General features: G+C 39.1%; 1 protein-coding gene across 1 annotated transcript; it reads left to right on the forward strand.

The window, feature by feature from the left end:
• Window positions 1–505: 505 nt before the first annotated feature.
• Window positions 506–11,692, forward strand: ckmt1 (creatine kinase, mitochondrial 1). The gene is made up of 10 exons (XM_017690194.2): window positions 506–598; window positions 3,013–3,226; window positions 3,893–4,091; window positions 5,319–5,414; window positions 5,593–5,814; window positions 7,129–7,214; window positions 9,268–9,391; window positions 10,464–10,598; window positions 10,719–10,844; window positions 11,330–11,692. Exons 2-10 carry the CDS (start codon window positions 3,075–3,077, stop codon window positions 11,441–11,443), a joined length of 1,254 nt encoding a protein of 417 aa, XP_017545683.1. The 5' UTR covers window positions 506–598; window positions 3,013–3,074; the 3' UTR covers window positions 11,444–11,692.
• Window positions 11,693–18,191: the final 6,499 nt, after the last annotated feature.

Genomic DNA, 18,191 nt, shown 5'->3' on the forward strand with positions numbered 1-18,191 from the left:
TAAGAAGGTCGAGAAACGGAGAAGACCAACTATCAGGAGCAGCCAGCATGGGTTAGGAACTACGGAACAGACAGGGTGGTCTGAAGGCCTGCTTTGTCTTTCTCAGAAGAAAAGCCTCTGCAGATGGAGAGATAAAGAGTACAATATGATTCTTTAATGCATTCTCCCATTGCTTTAAGCTGTGTTTAGTGCTCATTAAAAGAAGAATATGGCTTCCATATGCACATATTTAATCAAAAAATGTCACTTTTTAAGAGTTAAATATTGGGATAAGTTAATAATATGATATTTGACCCCTCCATGTAATTTGTTACTGTTTTTGTATGCTTCTTTGTATCTGCATATTTCTGATAGAATGCTTCAATTTTAGCTGTTTTTTTAACATAGCATTTTAATTGCAGACAGTCTAGAACAAATGGAAGCTAAAATGCTTGGACTAAAATGACCCATTAGTATTTCAAGGGTTAAATTACTATTGAGCCTTTCAAAGTCATGATAAAGTGAAGTCACACCTTCTGCCCTCCACGCATTCACTCAAGGCAGGTTCTCACTGGTACCTGGTGGCTGCTTCAGGAGATAAGGCCGGCCTCATCAGACAGTAAGTTCAGAAAGTTTCTATGAAGTTGCATTTCTATAAAATTACAGTCTTTATAACTCCATTAGAAAACATTCTGCTGTACGTATATCTCATTAATTCTTGTGTTCATCCTTGCACAGCTATTTTGTTTCTGTTTTCGTCCTTTGTTCAGGGCCTTGTGTGGTAAATGCCTCTCAGAAAACTGCCCAAATTTTCCCTTAAAATAATTACAAAGTGATCAAATTTCTGCAACTAAAGTAACAACAGATCTAGCCTAACTTTACTCATACACTTCCAAAGAAATACATAGTCACTGCAGTGTGCATACATGACCTTTGATCAGCAAACCACTCATTTGTGGATTTCCTGCTTTCATCCATTAAGCACAGCACTATGGCCTAGAAGCTTTAACTTAAAGATCTCAGTGAGTTTTTCCCTTCACTAAGTCTAATATTTTTATGCATGATTGCTGTGTTCTGCTTATGTGTAAGTTAAGCCAGGATTTCAGGATTGTTATAGACTGGTCCTGGGTTATAAAGCTTTATCAATGGAGAAGTACTACTTACAGATTTAGTTAATCCCGGTTTAATCTAATCTGTATCTGGAGAATTTCTCCTTATGACCAAGGACCATGAATGTGCCTAAATGCATAAGGATCACAGGGTACTTCAGCATAGGTTGTGCAGTGTATGCATATGCACAATGTTTAAGACTGAAGGCAGAATTTAAGTCAAAGTCAAACACTGTTTGACTTTGTCACTCTGTGTCACTCTGACCTTGGCTGCACAACCGCAACATTTTCCCAGAAATACAGTAATACATTCAGAGATAGTAACCCAAAAAACAACATACAGGAGGTACAAGTGTTTTACTTCAATTCAATTAAAAAATTCACTCAAATTTTAAAAAAGCAGCTGCCAAAAGGAACTTACAAAAAAGAGGTCATAAAAGTTTATTTCAGTGTGGAATAACATGCTAAAGCTTGAAAATGAGAGGCAGAGCAGTCCAGGTATTGAACCTGTAGAGCCTAAAAATAAAACCCCAAACAAGGAATTAGGACGTAAATATGGGTGATTAATACAGAACTGAAAAAGGTAGATGCCTCACAAATGTCAAAATGTATTGCCATTCAGAAAATCCAACATATGTAAATGATAAGATAGTTATAACCATTTCAACAATCATTTCAACAACTTCCCAATTCGTATTTGAGGCTTTCTGCTCTTCTGCGCATGCGCAGCAAGCAACTTTCAACGCCGCCATGCTAGTGGAGCCTGGAGGTCATTACTGCTGCTTCAGAAAACAGTTAATTGAACGGTTCTTCTACAGCTTATCAACTGCACTGTAAATGTGGTACCTAAACCGATGATGTTGTGACTGAACGATGAATGATCTGAGTGCTGGTTTTCCTTTTCCATTTTATATTCTCCCAGAAGAGCTTCCAGTAGGTTCAGCTGATCTCACTCATAACCGCGACCTGTTCCAAATCTGTGGAACTGGGTGTGCCATTTTTTGTAAACATCCAGGGCTTGTCTGTAGATCTGATCCTCCTTACTGGCGTATAAACGTCCCACATAGCTAGCAGTTAGCGTCATAGACCCAGTGAAAACATCTGCTTTCGTTCTGCTGTGAACACGTGGAATCAATCTGTAAGGTCAGTTTTGCTGAGAGCTCGTTTAGTTGTAGTGTTCACGTTTTCCATCTCGGTCTGTTCAGCTGGGTTTGGTGCTGGATTAAGAGCGGGGAGTGAGAAGCTGCACGTAGGATCGCTGAACTGACTTGCCAAGCAGCTCTCGGTTTTCAAACCCACCACAGACATTCTCCGCATCCTCCAGCACTCTACGCTCGCTTTTCTTCTCTTTTCCCACCCGTATTCCGACAAGCCCCGCCTCCTGCGCTGGGATTGGCTGTTAGATCTGTGTTTCTTATTTAATTCCAGCATTTCTTTTTTTATATAAATAAGATGCACATCTCGTGTACGTCTTTAATGCGGAGCTGCACCGAGGACAGTCCACTAAGAACCTGAGAGTAACGGTTTGTCTTTGTTGATACGCAACATAAGTAAATCTACAGTAAATAAAAAATAATACAGTAAAAATACAGTATAGAAATAAAGAATATAGCTACTTCTCAGTAATCTTGCGGTATAAAGATGATATTTTACAGTTATTCGCTGTTAATGTTGTACATTATAGTAAATTACTATGTAAATTCATAGTAAATTACTATGAAAGTAAAACAGCTCGTATCCAGTATTCTTCTGTAATTTTACAGTAGAATATATTCGCTGTGATCGGATAGCAGTGTCTGGCCTCCTGGCTAGCGGTTTATACTCACAACCACTCCAGCCAATCCAAGCGCAGAAGGCGGGGCTTTTCTGAAAACTGGTGGGAAAAGAAACACCCTCCCTCCTTTCGCTGTTTCCATTCTTTCAGACGGACCGTGTACAAGGAGAAGCTTTTCCAGCCTTCTTTTTCCATCGAACTGTGGGAATATAATGGCAAGCAGCTTCGCCAGGATTTTGTCCTCTAAGAGGAATGTGGGCATCCTGTCTCTGGTGGGTGCTGGCTCTCTTACGGTGGGTTTCCTCCTGAACAGAGAGCAGCATGTCAGCGCAGGGGCGCAGGTCCGGAGAGTGTATCCTCCCAGGTGAGCAACTTCAGCCAGCGCGCGTCTCCGCAGTATCAGCTAACGGTCACATGCGTCACTGATCGGCTAAAGATTTTTCTACTAAACACAGTTGTGTAGCTGTTTAATGCCCTTCGTTAGTTGTAGTTACCACGAAACTAAAATGCTACACCAAAATGCTGTTACTGCAGAAAATGCATGTTCCTTTCTGCCATATGCGCGTAACTGTAAACCCGTGGTTTGGATGCAGAACAGTGAAGGAGACGAGGATGCTGTTTGGCGTCTCCCTGGTCTATATAGAATCATCCATCGTATGTCTCAGATCCAATGCAAATTCCTCTGTGGTCTTGGAGGACTCCATACTGCACCACGCTGATGTCACGGCGTCTCAAACCTACGCTATGATTTGAGTAGTATGTCATATGGCCTGTGTCTGCACGCCTTTAATCCGCCTCTGCTGGTACAGAGGGATGTTAAACAAAGAGAATGTTTTATTTTTGCCTACAATATGGCACATACACAGTACAATGCTGCTATTTTTTGTGTGACCGTTGTTTGTATTGTGCCTTTATTCCTGCCTGCAGCCCCGCAGGCACTATATGTTATGGCCTGGTAGAGTCATATGCAGCCTCTTCACGCCCTTATATCACATTTTCTCTGAAACCAGAACATTCTTTTCCCCAACAGTGCAGAATATCCAGATTTACGAAAACACAACAACTGCATGGCCAGTCACCTGACACCTGCCGTGTATGCCAAGCTGTGTGACAAAGCCACTCCAAATGGATACACACTGGACCAAGCCATTCAGACTGGCGTGGACAACCCAGGCCATCCCTTCATCAAGACTGTAGGAATGGTGGCGGGAGATGAGGAAACGTACGAGGTCAGAGATCATTCTAATCAATAAACCTCACCTCAGATAGTCTGGAGAAGTTAAACTGTTATTTAAAGGGCCCCTACCACAAAAAAATGAATTTTCCATGCTTTTTTAAGATGAGTTTGATGCGGTATATTATTAATGTTTCAAAACATGCCCGTCAGTCAATATTCAGAAACTAAGCTGTGAAAATAGCTCGTTTTAAATGCTGTGTTTTTGTGATGCCACAAAAACCAACACATTTACATATATACACCTTTTCCAATCTTAGATGTGTTTTAAAGGTGCAGTAAAATATGAATCACAACTGTTTTTGGTACAAATGTATGTTAAAAGATATAATACAGGAAAAGTGTAAGATATGGGCCCTTTAAGATCTATTATCAATAGAATCTGTCTATTTAGACAAGATACTACCTTATGGTCAAACATGGTCCAAAACAACACATCAGTCTATATAAGATTTGAGAAAGATTCTATTCTTCTGTTCTATACAATTCTATCCAACATGTCAAATAAACAGTAATTGTCCATTAGAATATGCTAAACTGTGTTCTGTAGTGTGCTAGTCTCCAACCCTGGTCTTGGAGAGCCATCTTCCTGCAGAACCTAGTTCCAACCACATCTGCTCCAGCTAATCAATCTCTTCCCATGTCCCTGATTGGCTAGCTCAAATGTTAAATAAAATGTTAAATAAAAAAAGTTACATAAGGGCCGGGCAGCCTATTGGATATAGGTTGGAACTAAACTCTGCAGGACCAGTGTTGGAGACCACTGCTGTATAGTATGTGCAAATTTATTTTCACTTAGAAAATCTACAAAACATCTAATTTGACCAGGGGCACCCAACTTTTGCATTCCACTGTATAGAATTTGCATTCCACTGTATATAATTCTTCTTGTTCACAGAAGAATTTACCAGTGTAATCTATAAGCTATAGCAAGGCTGTCCAATCTTATCTGCAAAGGTGCTGCTGTGGCTGCAGGTTTTCATTCCGACAAAGCAGGAGATCACATGATCATTTGTTTGAAGGCTGAGCAATTGTTTGAACTAGTGGAATCAGGTGTGCTCCTGCTTGTTTGGAATGAAAAGCCACAGTGGCCCTTGGAGAATAAGATTGGACAGCCCTGAGCTCTAGTTTATAAAATAGTTAGTATAGACTATTAGTCAACTGAGAAGCTGTTGCTGGAAACTGCAAAATGACATAGCCAACATATTTTGTTTCCTGGCAGGTGTTTGCTGATCTTTTTGACCCTGTCATCATGGAGAGACACAACGGATATGACCCACGCAAGATGAAACATCCCACTGACCTTGACGCCAGCAAGGTGAATTGAATTGTAAATTGCTCTCACCACATGTCTCTTCCAGTAATAACTCAGTAAAATATAGTGTACAGGAGGGAAAATAATTTAAACGTGAATTTTTAAATGTATTTGGATCCATTAGATGGATTAGAAAAAGTACACTCCTTCATATAGCTTTTTATTTTGTTTTTCCTGTCAGATACGGTCCGGCCTGTTTGATGAAAAGTATGTACTGTCGTCACGTGTGCGGACGGGCCGCAGTATACGGGGCCTGAGTCTGCCTCCAGCATGCACACGAGCGGAGCGCAGGGAGGTGGAGCGGGTTGTCATCAACGCTCTGGGTGGCCTGCAGGGTGACCTAGCAGGAAAATACTACAGCCTTACACAGATGACTGAAGAGGAGCAGCAGCAGCTCATTGATGTGAGTATCTTCCATGAAAAACAGTGTAAACAGCAGACCTGCAACATGGACAGTACTGAATTATTCATGTTTATATAATTATGATGCTCAGAAATATATAAGCCCAAAGGGGATGGTTTGGGAAAAATATCCAATTTACACAAAGTTTCACTTACCCCAGATAAAATTGATTGGCCAAGACATATTCGCTGGCCATGTTTTGCTTATTTAGTTTAGACCTGGAGCTGCAAGGATAACATTGCTAATTAACACTAAAACTCAATAGTCACCCAAATAGCCCAAATAATTTCTGCCAAAATGCAGCACCAAAACTTCTTTCAACCTATTTAACCTACAGCCAGATGTTTATTAAAGTCATACATTCTTCTTGGTGTGGTTTTTGACGCATTCTGATGTTGGCGGTCATAAATACAGAGGAGTCTGATCAAAGATCAGTCATCCATAACAGCACTGGTGTTGATGAAATAACTGCCTGGAGTGGTGAGGTTTTGTTTGCTCTAAACCACAGTTGTTAGTCTGCAGTCATAATGCAGACCTGATTGCAAGATGTAAGAAGTTTTGGGATGTATTTATGGATAAGATTTGCATGACCATTGAGTTTTAATGTTTGTAGAGCAACGTTACCCTTGTAGCTGCAGTTCTAAACTAAAGAAGCAAAATTTGAAATCTGACGTTGTCTTGGCTGATAGTGGAAAAAGATTTTTACAATTTTAATATAATTCGACACTTCCATTAAATCAAATAAACTCAGCATATACAAGCTTTGTTGCCTAACATAAAATTCAGCATATTGTTAGCCTGGAAGTCAGACTAACCAAATGGTTCTGGTTTTGAGACTACGATAGCATTTGAATGTATACCTTCAAACTTTACTTTTTTTTACCACATTTCCCCCGTTTAGCCATTTAGCCAATTTCCAATTGGATAGGCATCTTTGCCAACCATCCACAGCTCAGCATTATGCACCTTGTTGAGCTTAGAGGAGAACACTAAGCTCAGCTCTGATAGACAACAATGTGAATGTCCTATAGGCTCATATGCTGCACAGCAACTTCCACTCTCTCTGAGAATACACCAATTGCAAATCCTTGGGTACATATGGCAAACCTTCAAATTCAGCCTTAATCCCAGTGCCTCAGTGGTGCTTTCACATATTAATGACTCTAAGTGCTAATGAGCTGTGCCAATGTGTGCCAAATAGGAATGAACCCATTCTTTATTATTTCCAAGTGACCTGCTTGGAAATCTGCAAGAGTACATGAGTGTCTCCTGTTTCTATAGTGACATAATTGTCCTTTCCGTTTGGTCTTGCAGGATCATTTCCTGTTTGATAAGCCTGTGTCACCGCTTCTGACGTGTGCAGGAATGGCACGAGATTGGCCTGATGCCAGGGGCATCTGGTGAGCACGTGGTCATTAATATTTCACACATTAATATGTTCCATATATGTTCTATGTTTGCAGTGCTTTCAGACCAGCAGAGTGAGTACGAGCCTGAAAGGCTGCAGAAATGACAGCTTTTGTCGTTGATGCTGCCCACTCTCAGCATGAGTTTCAGGCCCAGATATAGCATCCTGCAGCCACTTCCTCTGTTTGCTCGTCCAAGATCGATCACTCACGTCCTCAGGACTGCAACCTCTCCTCTATTATTAATCCTCTTACTCTTTACGGCTTTCTGCCTGCTGGGGCAGCTTCTCTTTGGCTCCCTTGGCCTTCAGGTTGTAAATTAGCTGAATTAAATATCAAATGGGTTTCAAAGGTACAGGGCACCATTACCTCAGCAGAGTGCAGAGAAGACTTAGAGAGAGAGTCAGAAATGATTACAACAGACTGGAGTTAATAACAAAATAATAGTTGTGGACAGCCACCGTGTTGCCTGTAATTGTGCTGAAGGCTTTAGCTCTTAATGAAGTTGTGGGTTAGTCTTCTCAGTAAATTGTAAGGTAATAACACAGGTTATTATAAATTATTACTTTGAATTCTAGTCCTTCTGAAAAGTGCTTATTAACAAATTACACTTAAACATAAAGGTTCTTGGCTTTGACATATAGTTCTATGGGGAAAAAAAATAGCTGGTATAGAATGTTTACATTATGTTAAGTTTTAAGGCGAGACACTACAGATGGATGGGTTAGTTTTATAAAGCAAGAGAATCACAGTGAAGATTTTCCAGTTGATTACAGACATTCTTACCAGTATTGTTTTGAGGTTGGATATGCAAATGAGATTTTGTCTTATCAAATATGCATACATTCACATGTTTTTTTAAACTCTAAAAATCGAGTCGTTGGATATAGTTAGAATTTCAGTGCTTTTTTTCTTTATGAAAAATTTTACAAAATGACAAAATTGGTTTTAAATATTATACACTGTTATTTTGAGCATTTTCATATATTTTGTAATATAAAATTTAGCTGAAATGTAGATTTTAGCAAAATATGAAGAAATCCTTCTGTAGTATCCTTCAGGTTAGGACTGAACATGGTCTTCAGGAAAATGGTTCTGAATGTAGAGAAAGGTTGATTTTGAGAAAAATTCGGAATTTAGCCTTGGAACTGCATTACCCAATGAGATCTCAGAAAACATGCAACGCTTGCATGAAGGTTGCCATTATTACACATAAAATGGACATATTTGGATATACTACATTCTTAAAAAGATCATGAAATGTGATGAAATGTTCCTTTGAAGATGAAAGGGTTATTTAGTGAAGAAAATGGTTCTATATAGAACCATGAACACTTAAAGGACCCAGATTAAAGGTTTTTTGTATCATGAAACGATTCCTCAGATTGATGGAGAGTAAACTGTAGATGGTACTACATAGAACATTTTTGGAAAGTGTTCTTTATAGCACCAGAACATCTTTTCTATTGTTATTAGCCCGACATTGTGACAACAGTAGAACCCTTCTATTTAAAATAGATGTGAGTGGTTGTGAGAGAAGGCAGTACTAAGCCTTCATTAAAGTTGCCAACTTTTGGTAAATACGGTTATATGTGAGTGACTTTGACATGTATATGATCACAGTTTAATAGCAGACATGTTATAAGTGTAATTTATCCAAATATCTAAAAAATAATGGAAGGGATCAGAATTGTCATTTGTGTGTCTTGCCTTAAAATTTAACTTTAGATCTTAAAACAATTAACATATCAGGCTTAACTGGCAGTCACATGTCATATGTTCTGTTAATTAATTTAAGAATATGGATCTATAGTAAATATACAATACACCGCCAAACCACCAGAAGTGGTTCTTCTATGGCATCCAAGCTTCACCAAGAACTCCTTTTTGTCATCTTTATTTTTCAAAGTGAGGATGCAGGTTGTTCAGCCCAATCAATCTGATATCGAATGAATATTCCTTAAATAGCTTTGTGCCTATTATTAGCCACAGGCTTTAACTGCTGTGCTGTTCACTGCGTATTTTTGTGTGCATCTGAATCTTCCAGGCACAATAATGAGAAAACGTTCCTGGTGTGGGTGAATGAGGAGGACCACACTCGGGTGATCTCCATGGAGAAAGGAGGCAACATGAAGAGGGTCTTTGAGCGTTTCTGCAGGGGCCTCCAAGAGGTGAGCTCACCCGTCGCCCTGCTGGCTCCCTGGCAGTGCTAAAGCAACACAAGCTTCTATTATTTATTAAACAGAGCTCCGTGCCGGCCAGCGCAGCTGTGTTTAATGCAGCCGGGAGCAATGCCCTTTTGTGGATATGCAGTAGCTGTAAACTTTCCTGCATAATTCCCTGTATGAGTGTTTGTTCAGACTCTGCATTTTAAAGAGTGTATTTATGTTTTTTAAGGTTGTTTAAGCTCTACCTGTTAAAGGTAGAGAAAGTACTTTTAAAATTTCACAATGATCTTTCCTACCAAGTCTGGTTCAGCAAAAAATCAAATATACTCAATGTAAATATATGTAACCTTCCCCAGATATAATTGATCAGCCAAGACAGGTTTGGACAGAATCCAACAGAAATGTTTTTTTAGTTTTGTGTTAAGGTTATTGTAGCTGTCAAACACTAGAAGACAATAGTCACCCAAATATTTACCATTAATTTCTGTCAGTGTGCTCTAAATTGCATCCAATTCTTCATTAAGTTGTCACAGACTTGTCAGTGTGGTTTAGGACAATGGTTAAAGTAACCGACTGTAGCGTTTAGCTAAACTGGGAGGTTTTGTTAATTTTTACACCTTATAGTAAGTGATACTGTGTCCTAAACCACAGTGAGAAGTCTGCCCATCCATAGTGAAGACCTGCATGATGTTTGAACAGCCTGGGAGAAATTTTGAGGGATGGATTTTCCGTGATTTCCGTGATTATTGACTTTTAGTCTTTTAGCAGCGTTCATACCTCATAGCACTAGTCCAAAACTAAAGAAGGAAAAAGTGGACATCAGACATCTATTGGCTAATGAACTACATCTGGGATTAGTGAAAATTTATGCAAACTTGATTTTTTGCCAACTGTACCTTTAACAGACTATAACTCTTTATCTGCCCCATATCTTAAGTAACACGTATAGCTGTCATCTATACATTTATGTATTTTTGTTAAACATTTTCAGTGACAAATTTGCACATATCTGGCTGAAATTTCTCCAGCCTCCTCAGTGATCGTGTGCTGCTAAATGGTTATGTGCTGTGCTCAGGTTGAAAGGCTGATTCAGGAGAAAGGCTGGGAATTCATGTGGAACGAGCGCTTGGGTTACGTCCTCACCTGCCCGTCCAATCTGGGCACAGGGTTGCGTGCTGGCGTCCATATTACACTACCTCGCCTCAGTAAGGTATTATATAGCGATTAGTTAAGGTCTAAAACTCTTGCATTGGACTAATGAAGAGTCATTATTTTAAATGTATTTGATTAGGAACATTGCTGAGTTTAACTTTTATCTCTGTTTCTACAGGACCCTCGCTTCCCCAAGATCCTTGATAACCTGCGGCTGCAAAAAAGAGGCACTGGAGGAGTGGACACAGCAGCCGTGGGCAGCACTTTTGACATCTCCAATCTGGACAGGCTTGGCCAGTCAGAGGTAAAGTGAAAAATCCAGGAGCTGGGAAGTCTACTGCTAAATGTATTTTGTATTATGATTAATGTATTATGATATTTTGTTTTTATGGGGTTTCTAAACAAGTTGGAATAGACAAAATGCACCAGATAAATAATAGTGCCACATTTCAAAAACACAATGATCACAATCATTTTTTACATTCAGTGTTTGAAAATAAACTAAGAAGGAACAGGAAGAAGTTGAAGAAGAAATTTATCAGCTACTTGGTACTTTTCAGTTCATACTGTTACTATAACCTGGTGATTGTTGTTGCTGTTGTTGTTTGCAGGTCCTCTATAATTGATGTATATTTCATGATGTTTTTGTGGTTGTCCAGTGTTGTAGGAGTACTGATCATATACATAATATTCATAAAAAAACATATTGTGATGTAATTTATCACAGTAACTATAACATGCTGTCATATTTCCCACCACCAAAAGTATAATGTGTGTTTGTGTGCTCAGGTTCAGTTGGTTCAGACGGTCATTGATGGTGTGAACTACTTGATTGAGTGTGAGAAGAGGCTGGAGAAAGGCCAAGACATCAAGATCCCTGCCGCCATCAGCCAGTTTAAGTAGACTGAACATAACCTCATCCCTACTCTACTCCTCCCCATAATGACATACTGAAATTATGGTACTCTAAAATCCATCCCATGCAGCATGCCATTTGTGTGTTGTGTCTTTGCAGCTCCACTCCTGTTGTACAAACAGAGTGAATGTACTTTACTTCATGATTGTGTTCATGTGGCATTATACTTCTGTCACATAGTACTGTCACTAAAACTGATTGTGTTGCAATAAAGGTCTTATAACCATTGCTGAGAATCATTTGCTCAAAATCATGAGAATTTTTTTTTGTTGCATGCAAAAGTTGAACAGCCAGGATTCCAAGAGAGCACAATTAGCCTTACATCAGGGTGGGTAGGGCGGCCTTTCCCTCCATCACTCAGCCCGATGCTAGCAAGTGCAGGTGTCTGTTAGCTGACATAGTAGCAGTATTGGCGGTTAGTGTTCTCCTCCAAGTGTGTTGATTCCACTTGCGTTGCATTAGTAGCAGTTTTAAAAGATGCGGTGGCTGGCTTCACATGACCTGGAGGAAGCATGTGTTTGCCCTTGCCCTCCTGGTGCTGGTGGTATCGCGTGATTGGAGGTTGGAGGAGACGTAACTAGCGGGTGAAACTGGTTACGACTACTAAAAAGTTTGTATATGTTTGATTATATTATTGATTTTCAAAGTGAAATTAAGTTCACACATCCTCTGCAGAGAACATATTTGTAATTGTAAATAAATAAAACAAAAATAATATGCCATAAATTTTGCACAGACCAAACATGCTTTGTTTTCTTATTCCTCCAATATGTTAAATTCAGCAAATAAACAGTAATTGCACAATGAAATGTAAAAGTGCGTTCTCTATAGAGGGTGTGCTATATTTTTTCACTTAGACAATCAACAAAACGTCATTTGACCAGAGGCCCCTAAACTTTTGCATACAGTTGTAGGGCTAATTTCCCAAGCATGAATTAAACCTGGTCTTGGGTCACATTGCAGTGCCAAGTTTTCAAGTCTTTTTATTCTAGGTTTAGGCTCCGTGTCTGGAAATTCCTACATGTTATGAATATTTATGTATCAATATTGGCAGATAAAAACATGAAAATGTTGGACCACATTGGCCCACAATTCTGGTGCATCCCTTCTTGTTTGGCGCCTGAAGTTTGCTTCTTTTTCTTGATGCAAAAGATTTTATTTTTAAGCTTCTTTTAGCCACATTAGCTTTTTCCTTCATCATCCTTTTAATCATCATTATCTTGTATGCCCAAGATGTTGCGAAGGTGTGTAGGCTGCAGAAACTGAAAAAAGCAGTCAACTCACCTTCCCTAAGGTCTATGTTGCTCATGTTGGTAATGTAAACTATTTAGCCCAGGATAAAGTTCAGTTTGTCTGAAGTTGCTACCATGTGACCAAAGGCAGATTCTTTTGTGTTAGAGGTCCCCTGAGCTCTCTCCTTACCACACACACACACACACACACACACTCTATTGCCAAGGTGACATTGGAGAAGCCTGTCCTCAGACTCACTTTTTTTTGGAAGTATGTCACTTGCAGTGGTTTCAGTTACGGCTGTTTTACAGAGGCAAATGGGGCAAGACCTCAGGGAGAGCAGGCCAGAGGAGCCTATTCAGGTGTATTCAGGTGCTTTATTCCATGCAGATAAAACACACCAAAAAGAACAATTCACAATGAACCTGACATCTCTCACTCAATAATAGTCTGAAACCAGTTTTGGTGAGGACATGGGACCAAATACGAATGCCATTATCCCACAATACACTAATGAGATCCATCTACTGTGGAACAACAGACTAGGGGCATCTCAATTCTAGCATGCTGTGCTAACATGTATGCATTTAGTAACCTATTTACTGCATATATAAGCTTTTTTTCTTGCTGTTGCTTATTTGTTCTTATTATAGCTCATTCAAATGAAATAGCTTATTCTCAATCTTTTCAGCTTGAGAATACAATGAGGTCTGTTGCCATGGAAATGTCTTATGGAAGAACTCCTGCAAGGGGTGTCAGCAGCACAGGCAACAAATCCGCTGTGTGTAATTCCAGAGTGTGGTGTCCTCAGATTTCATTTTTCAAAGCATTAAATAATACTACAGATATATTTCACTTAATACAAGACAATATATAAATTATATATAATACAAAATACAACACAGGTAGAGCTATTGCAGGCACACACCTTAGAAAGATTTTACTCTTGAATGTTTAATACATTATTAGCTTACAGTACCCCCACAAATGCACAAAAATATGTGCAAATCATAAGTGAAAGCCAATTGTAATCTAGCTGCAACATGCTTAGTAATATTGTGCAAACATAATCACATCACTACTGTAATCTACCTGAATGACATTGGATTACAGAGGTCAGATCTCATTTGCTATCAAGCAAAACACTGCCAGCACAGGCCTGTGTTGGTTTGAATGCCAAACTCAATGCACAGCCCCATAGGCAACCCCATTATCCTCACATCATTCCCTAAGTCTGTTTTGTGTGTCAGGCAAAGAAATGATCTGAATGGACTCCTGCCAGTAGCCGCTTCTGCTGTATAGAGGCCACGGATGGGGAACGGCACAGCAGAGTGATTCACCCTTCAAAGATCCAGCCATAGTGAAGTAAAACTGTGCTTGCCTGGTCAGAACCCGGTGTACATATACATTTCACAAATGTATGTACACAAATACATTTCTATCCAGTCCAGTCCAGCCAAGTGAGATGCATATGTGTTTTCCATGTTGCATGACATAAAGTACTAAGCCTCACAGTTCTACTCTACTGATGAGCGTCTTTAAAATACACAGAAGTATTGGACTGTTTAGTTTGTCAGCACAAGCTCACATGTGGAAAGAATATGTTGAAGAGATGTTGAATCGACGCGAGCATGATCCTTGGCATGACAAACGACTGGAAGAGAACTGAATTTCTTTTTGGTTGACTGCGCCATCTAGTGGCCAAACAGACAAATCTCTAATGGCTTCCCACTGCGGTTCAAAAGAGTTTTGGTTAGCAGATTTGGCCCAAAATGACTTGAAATAAAGTCTGATTCTGTTGACTTGCATTAGGTAAAGTAGGTGTTCCCCCCTTTTTTTGTAAAGTTAACATTCTGGAGATACAAGGTTTTCTTCCGACAACAGCAATATGTGGTTCATCTTTATAGTTCAGCTCCGTCAGCAAATTGTTTTTAATCAATAGAAAATGACAGCATGAACGCATCACTCACCTGTTTATCGTATCTGCCTTGATTAAGTCAGTTTTTTCTCTGAATTCTATCTTTGGATAGATCTCAGTACGTCTTTGGAAAGATCAATTATAGCCTGGAAGCTATTCACTATGGTCATGCAGCAGGAGTTGAATGGGTGCATTCCTTTTTTTGCATAAGTGGAAATTTTAGCAATACATAGAGGTCTACAGCTTCAGACCTCTAATCCAGTTTCTGTTTGTGGATTTTGTTAATTGCTCATGTAACTGATTGGACACCTAGTGTCATACCCACCAGTGACTACAAAATCCAGGCTGCGACACATTGTGGTCTCATGAGGCCCCTGGGCAGTGTCTTTAGAAGCCCTTGGCCTTTCTTTGCTTTTCTCTTAGAAGCACTGCTATTCCAACACTTACAATCAGTTATAGATTCTGTTCTGCATGCTAAAAGGCGATCAGTGTCACTTGGTAATGCTTTTGAAAATGTCTACAAACGGACATACAAGCCTTTCACTGGATACAACCAGTATTTTTCTTTGTTTAGAGTTTGACTTCATTTGCTCCCATTGCTATGGTTATTCATTAAATTGTCCTGTTTTCTTGCACAATTTTTGAGGGCTTTTCATTATTGGTGTTTCATTATTGTTTTCATTATTTGCGGTTTATTTTATATTTACAAGATTGGTTCTTGCACTTGTGAATAGACTAGCCTGGATGCCCCAGTGTACAATGGGCAGTGAAAGGCCTGAAGATGAGATAACATTTCTTCATTTATTTCATTAAGTTAGTCATTTTTATAGATGTTCAAGTCTTTGAGCTGATTAATTCTAAAGGGCGCTGAGCAGAGCACTGCTATAGAAAGCATGCAGTGTGAGAGCACAGATGAATGTCAGGTTCAAGGTCATATTTACACTCTGCTCATATAAACTAAGATAAAAACTTAAATAAAACTTTCAACATAATTAACTATGCTTCACATCAGTTTATTACCACTCCTCAAGCTTACTTTTTTTTGAGCAATGTTAGGCAAGGTAAGAGATCTCTGTGTAAATTTTAAGCAATGTCATCTGCTATAGCTTCCTGTGGTATCGATATGGCTTTAATTGAATGGTGTAATGGCAAAGTGCTGAGTGATGTACTGTGAAGCACTGAAAATTTGAACAGTGCTAGGATCTAGGCAAATATTCGTTCATGCAAACATGATTTTCTGAATGACTGATTCTACAGTGGTTCATATAAGTATACAGTCAGTCAGTAAAAGCAGCGAATATCGGTCCATAAATCATTCATATGTTTGCATACTTTGCTGCTGTTCACCACAAATAATTATTGTACTGGGTGTAAATATTTTGACAATTTATCACAAAATTGAAAAACATCTCTATATATTTTAAAAGGAAGTGTTGTGCCAGGCAGCCTTGCAATCAAATCTCCAAATCTCCAAAGCATTAAAATACTGAGTGAAAATGAACGACTGAATTGCTTGAGACTTTGTAAACAGGTTTCTCAGCATCAGAGCAAGTGCATTTGGAATTGAACCCACCACAGCGTAAAAGTAAGCAAACACAAGCAGGAGATGATAAAGATCATAGTCTATGTAAGAAATTTAAAAAACGATACTTTCAGTAAGCATAGGATAGCATTTGCATATTTGCATGTTACTCCAAACCTCAAAAGCTTAGGAGATGCCCACAGCCAACAACGAGCAGAGGATGTGGAGAACCACCACAAAGCCACGATATGCTGTTTGTGCTGCTCTGAAGGCCTTTATGATCTATGGGAGGACAGACTAGCAGAGCAAAATACAAACAGTGGGGCGAGCGCAGATAAAAAAACTAGTTTTAATAACTTCTGGCATTAAATACAGATGGGTCACACGACATTGTAAACTGTGTCTTAGAAACAGACCTCCTTGTAAAGCTACTTACAGAACAGAGACACAGTTTCATGGATATCACCACCACAGTGACAGCAAAATCCAAGATGTTGCATGTATTTTTCCAAAACAGCCAGAAGCTGTCCACCCATTTCTGTATAACATTCTAGGCATAAGTAGGAACCAGTCCACTATATCTAATATCAGCTTGGGGAAGTCTTGGGTTCATATTGTTGAAAATCTCTGAACAAATAAAACAGCAGGCCATAAGGTTGTCTGCCAGAATAAAAGCCACAAGTAGTTCTACACTTATGATCTTCAGGGGCAAGTTTCCACAATTAAAGAACTTTTATTCTACAAACAGTACCTTTGAAAAAGATTTTTCAGCATGTTACTATGTTCACCATTTACAAAAGGTAGAAACTGGTCTAGAAACATGTACTCCAAAAAGGTAAATAATAAATAAATGCTATTTATTTATTAATAAATCAATATTATTTTGCAGTTGAAAGGCAGACTCACTGAACTGAACTTTGCAAAGTAGTACATCATGCTTACAGATCATTTGCATTTATTTTGGTTATGCTGGAAAAATAAATCTTGACCTCACCATTCTGGACTCGAAGCACGACAAGCATTCAAATTGTTTAGGAGGACATTGACACTTGGGAACAAACTTCTGAGCACATTGATTAAAGGCAATGCATTTTTTATTTTCTAGAAATATTGTCAGTAGCTGGATAATGCAGTTGAAGTATGACCCAGTATCTAACATTCAACAACCCTTTCTGCTCCAGCCCACGTGTGAAGATCAAGCATTAACCACAAGCAACATGGCAGTTTATTCTAATCAGGCTTTCAACAGAATCACACATGTTAGAGGATACTCTCCAGGATCCGGTGTGCAAACATGTTAAAGGGTGGGCGTTTGGAAAGGCGGCTCTTCAGGCGTCACTGGCTGCGGTTGCCCATAGTGATGGTAGTTGTCCTGTGGGGAGAGATCTCAAACCTCACTAGCTGGTGAGAATCCCTTCCTCCCAAGCAGATGAATATTTTGTTGTTTGGAACATGTAGAAAAGTTTTGTTAAACAGAGCTGACATTCAGATTAGACACAGTCATACAGGAAAGCACGCACAAGATAACAAATATGCTCTCACAAATTCAGCCTTGATTAGCTTTTCTCTACTTGATTTGATGACAGGCCTAAAAAGACACAATATTCATAACATATGCACTTCCAGTTTATTAGGTACACCTAATAACCTACACTCATTGCCCTTTTTTATAGGCAACACCTACTTTATATGTGCGCTTTGTAGATTTACAATTGCAGAACGTAGCTCATCTGTTGCTGCACAATTTATAAGCCCCCCTCTGTCCTGTCCATCACTGGAACAGAACAAGCACATTATTTGGGTGCTGCATCTCCAGGACTGAAAGTGAAGTCCTCTCCTGTATACTATATTTAAGAGGTCTTCGGGGAATATGTTTTACTCAGAGCAGCAACAGATCTTAAGTCTTACCGTCTCCAACCATGGGTCAACACAATTTATGTAGTTATGTTATAAGATAAGATAAGATAAGATAAGATAAGATAAGATAAGATAAGATAAGATAAGATAAGATAAGATAAGATAAGGCTTTATTGTCATTCACATCACATGTGGTACATGAAGT

The sequence above is a fragment of the Pygocentrus nattereri genome, chromosome 8, assembly GCF_015220715.1.
Source record: "Pygocentrus nattereri isolate fPygNat1 chromosome 8, fPygNat1.pri, whole genome shotgun sequence".
Lineage (NCBI taxonomy): Eukaryota > Metazoa > Chordata > Actinopteri > Characiformes > Serrasalmidae > Pygocentrus > Pygocentrus nattereri.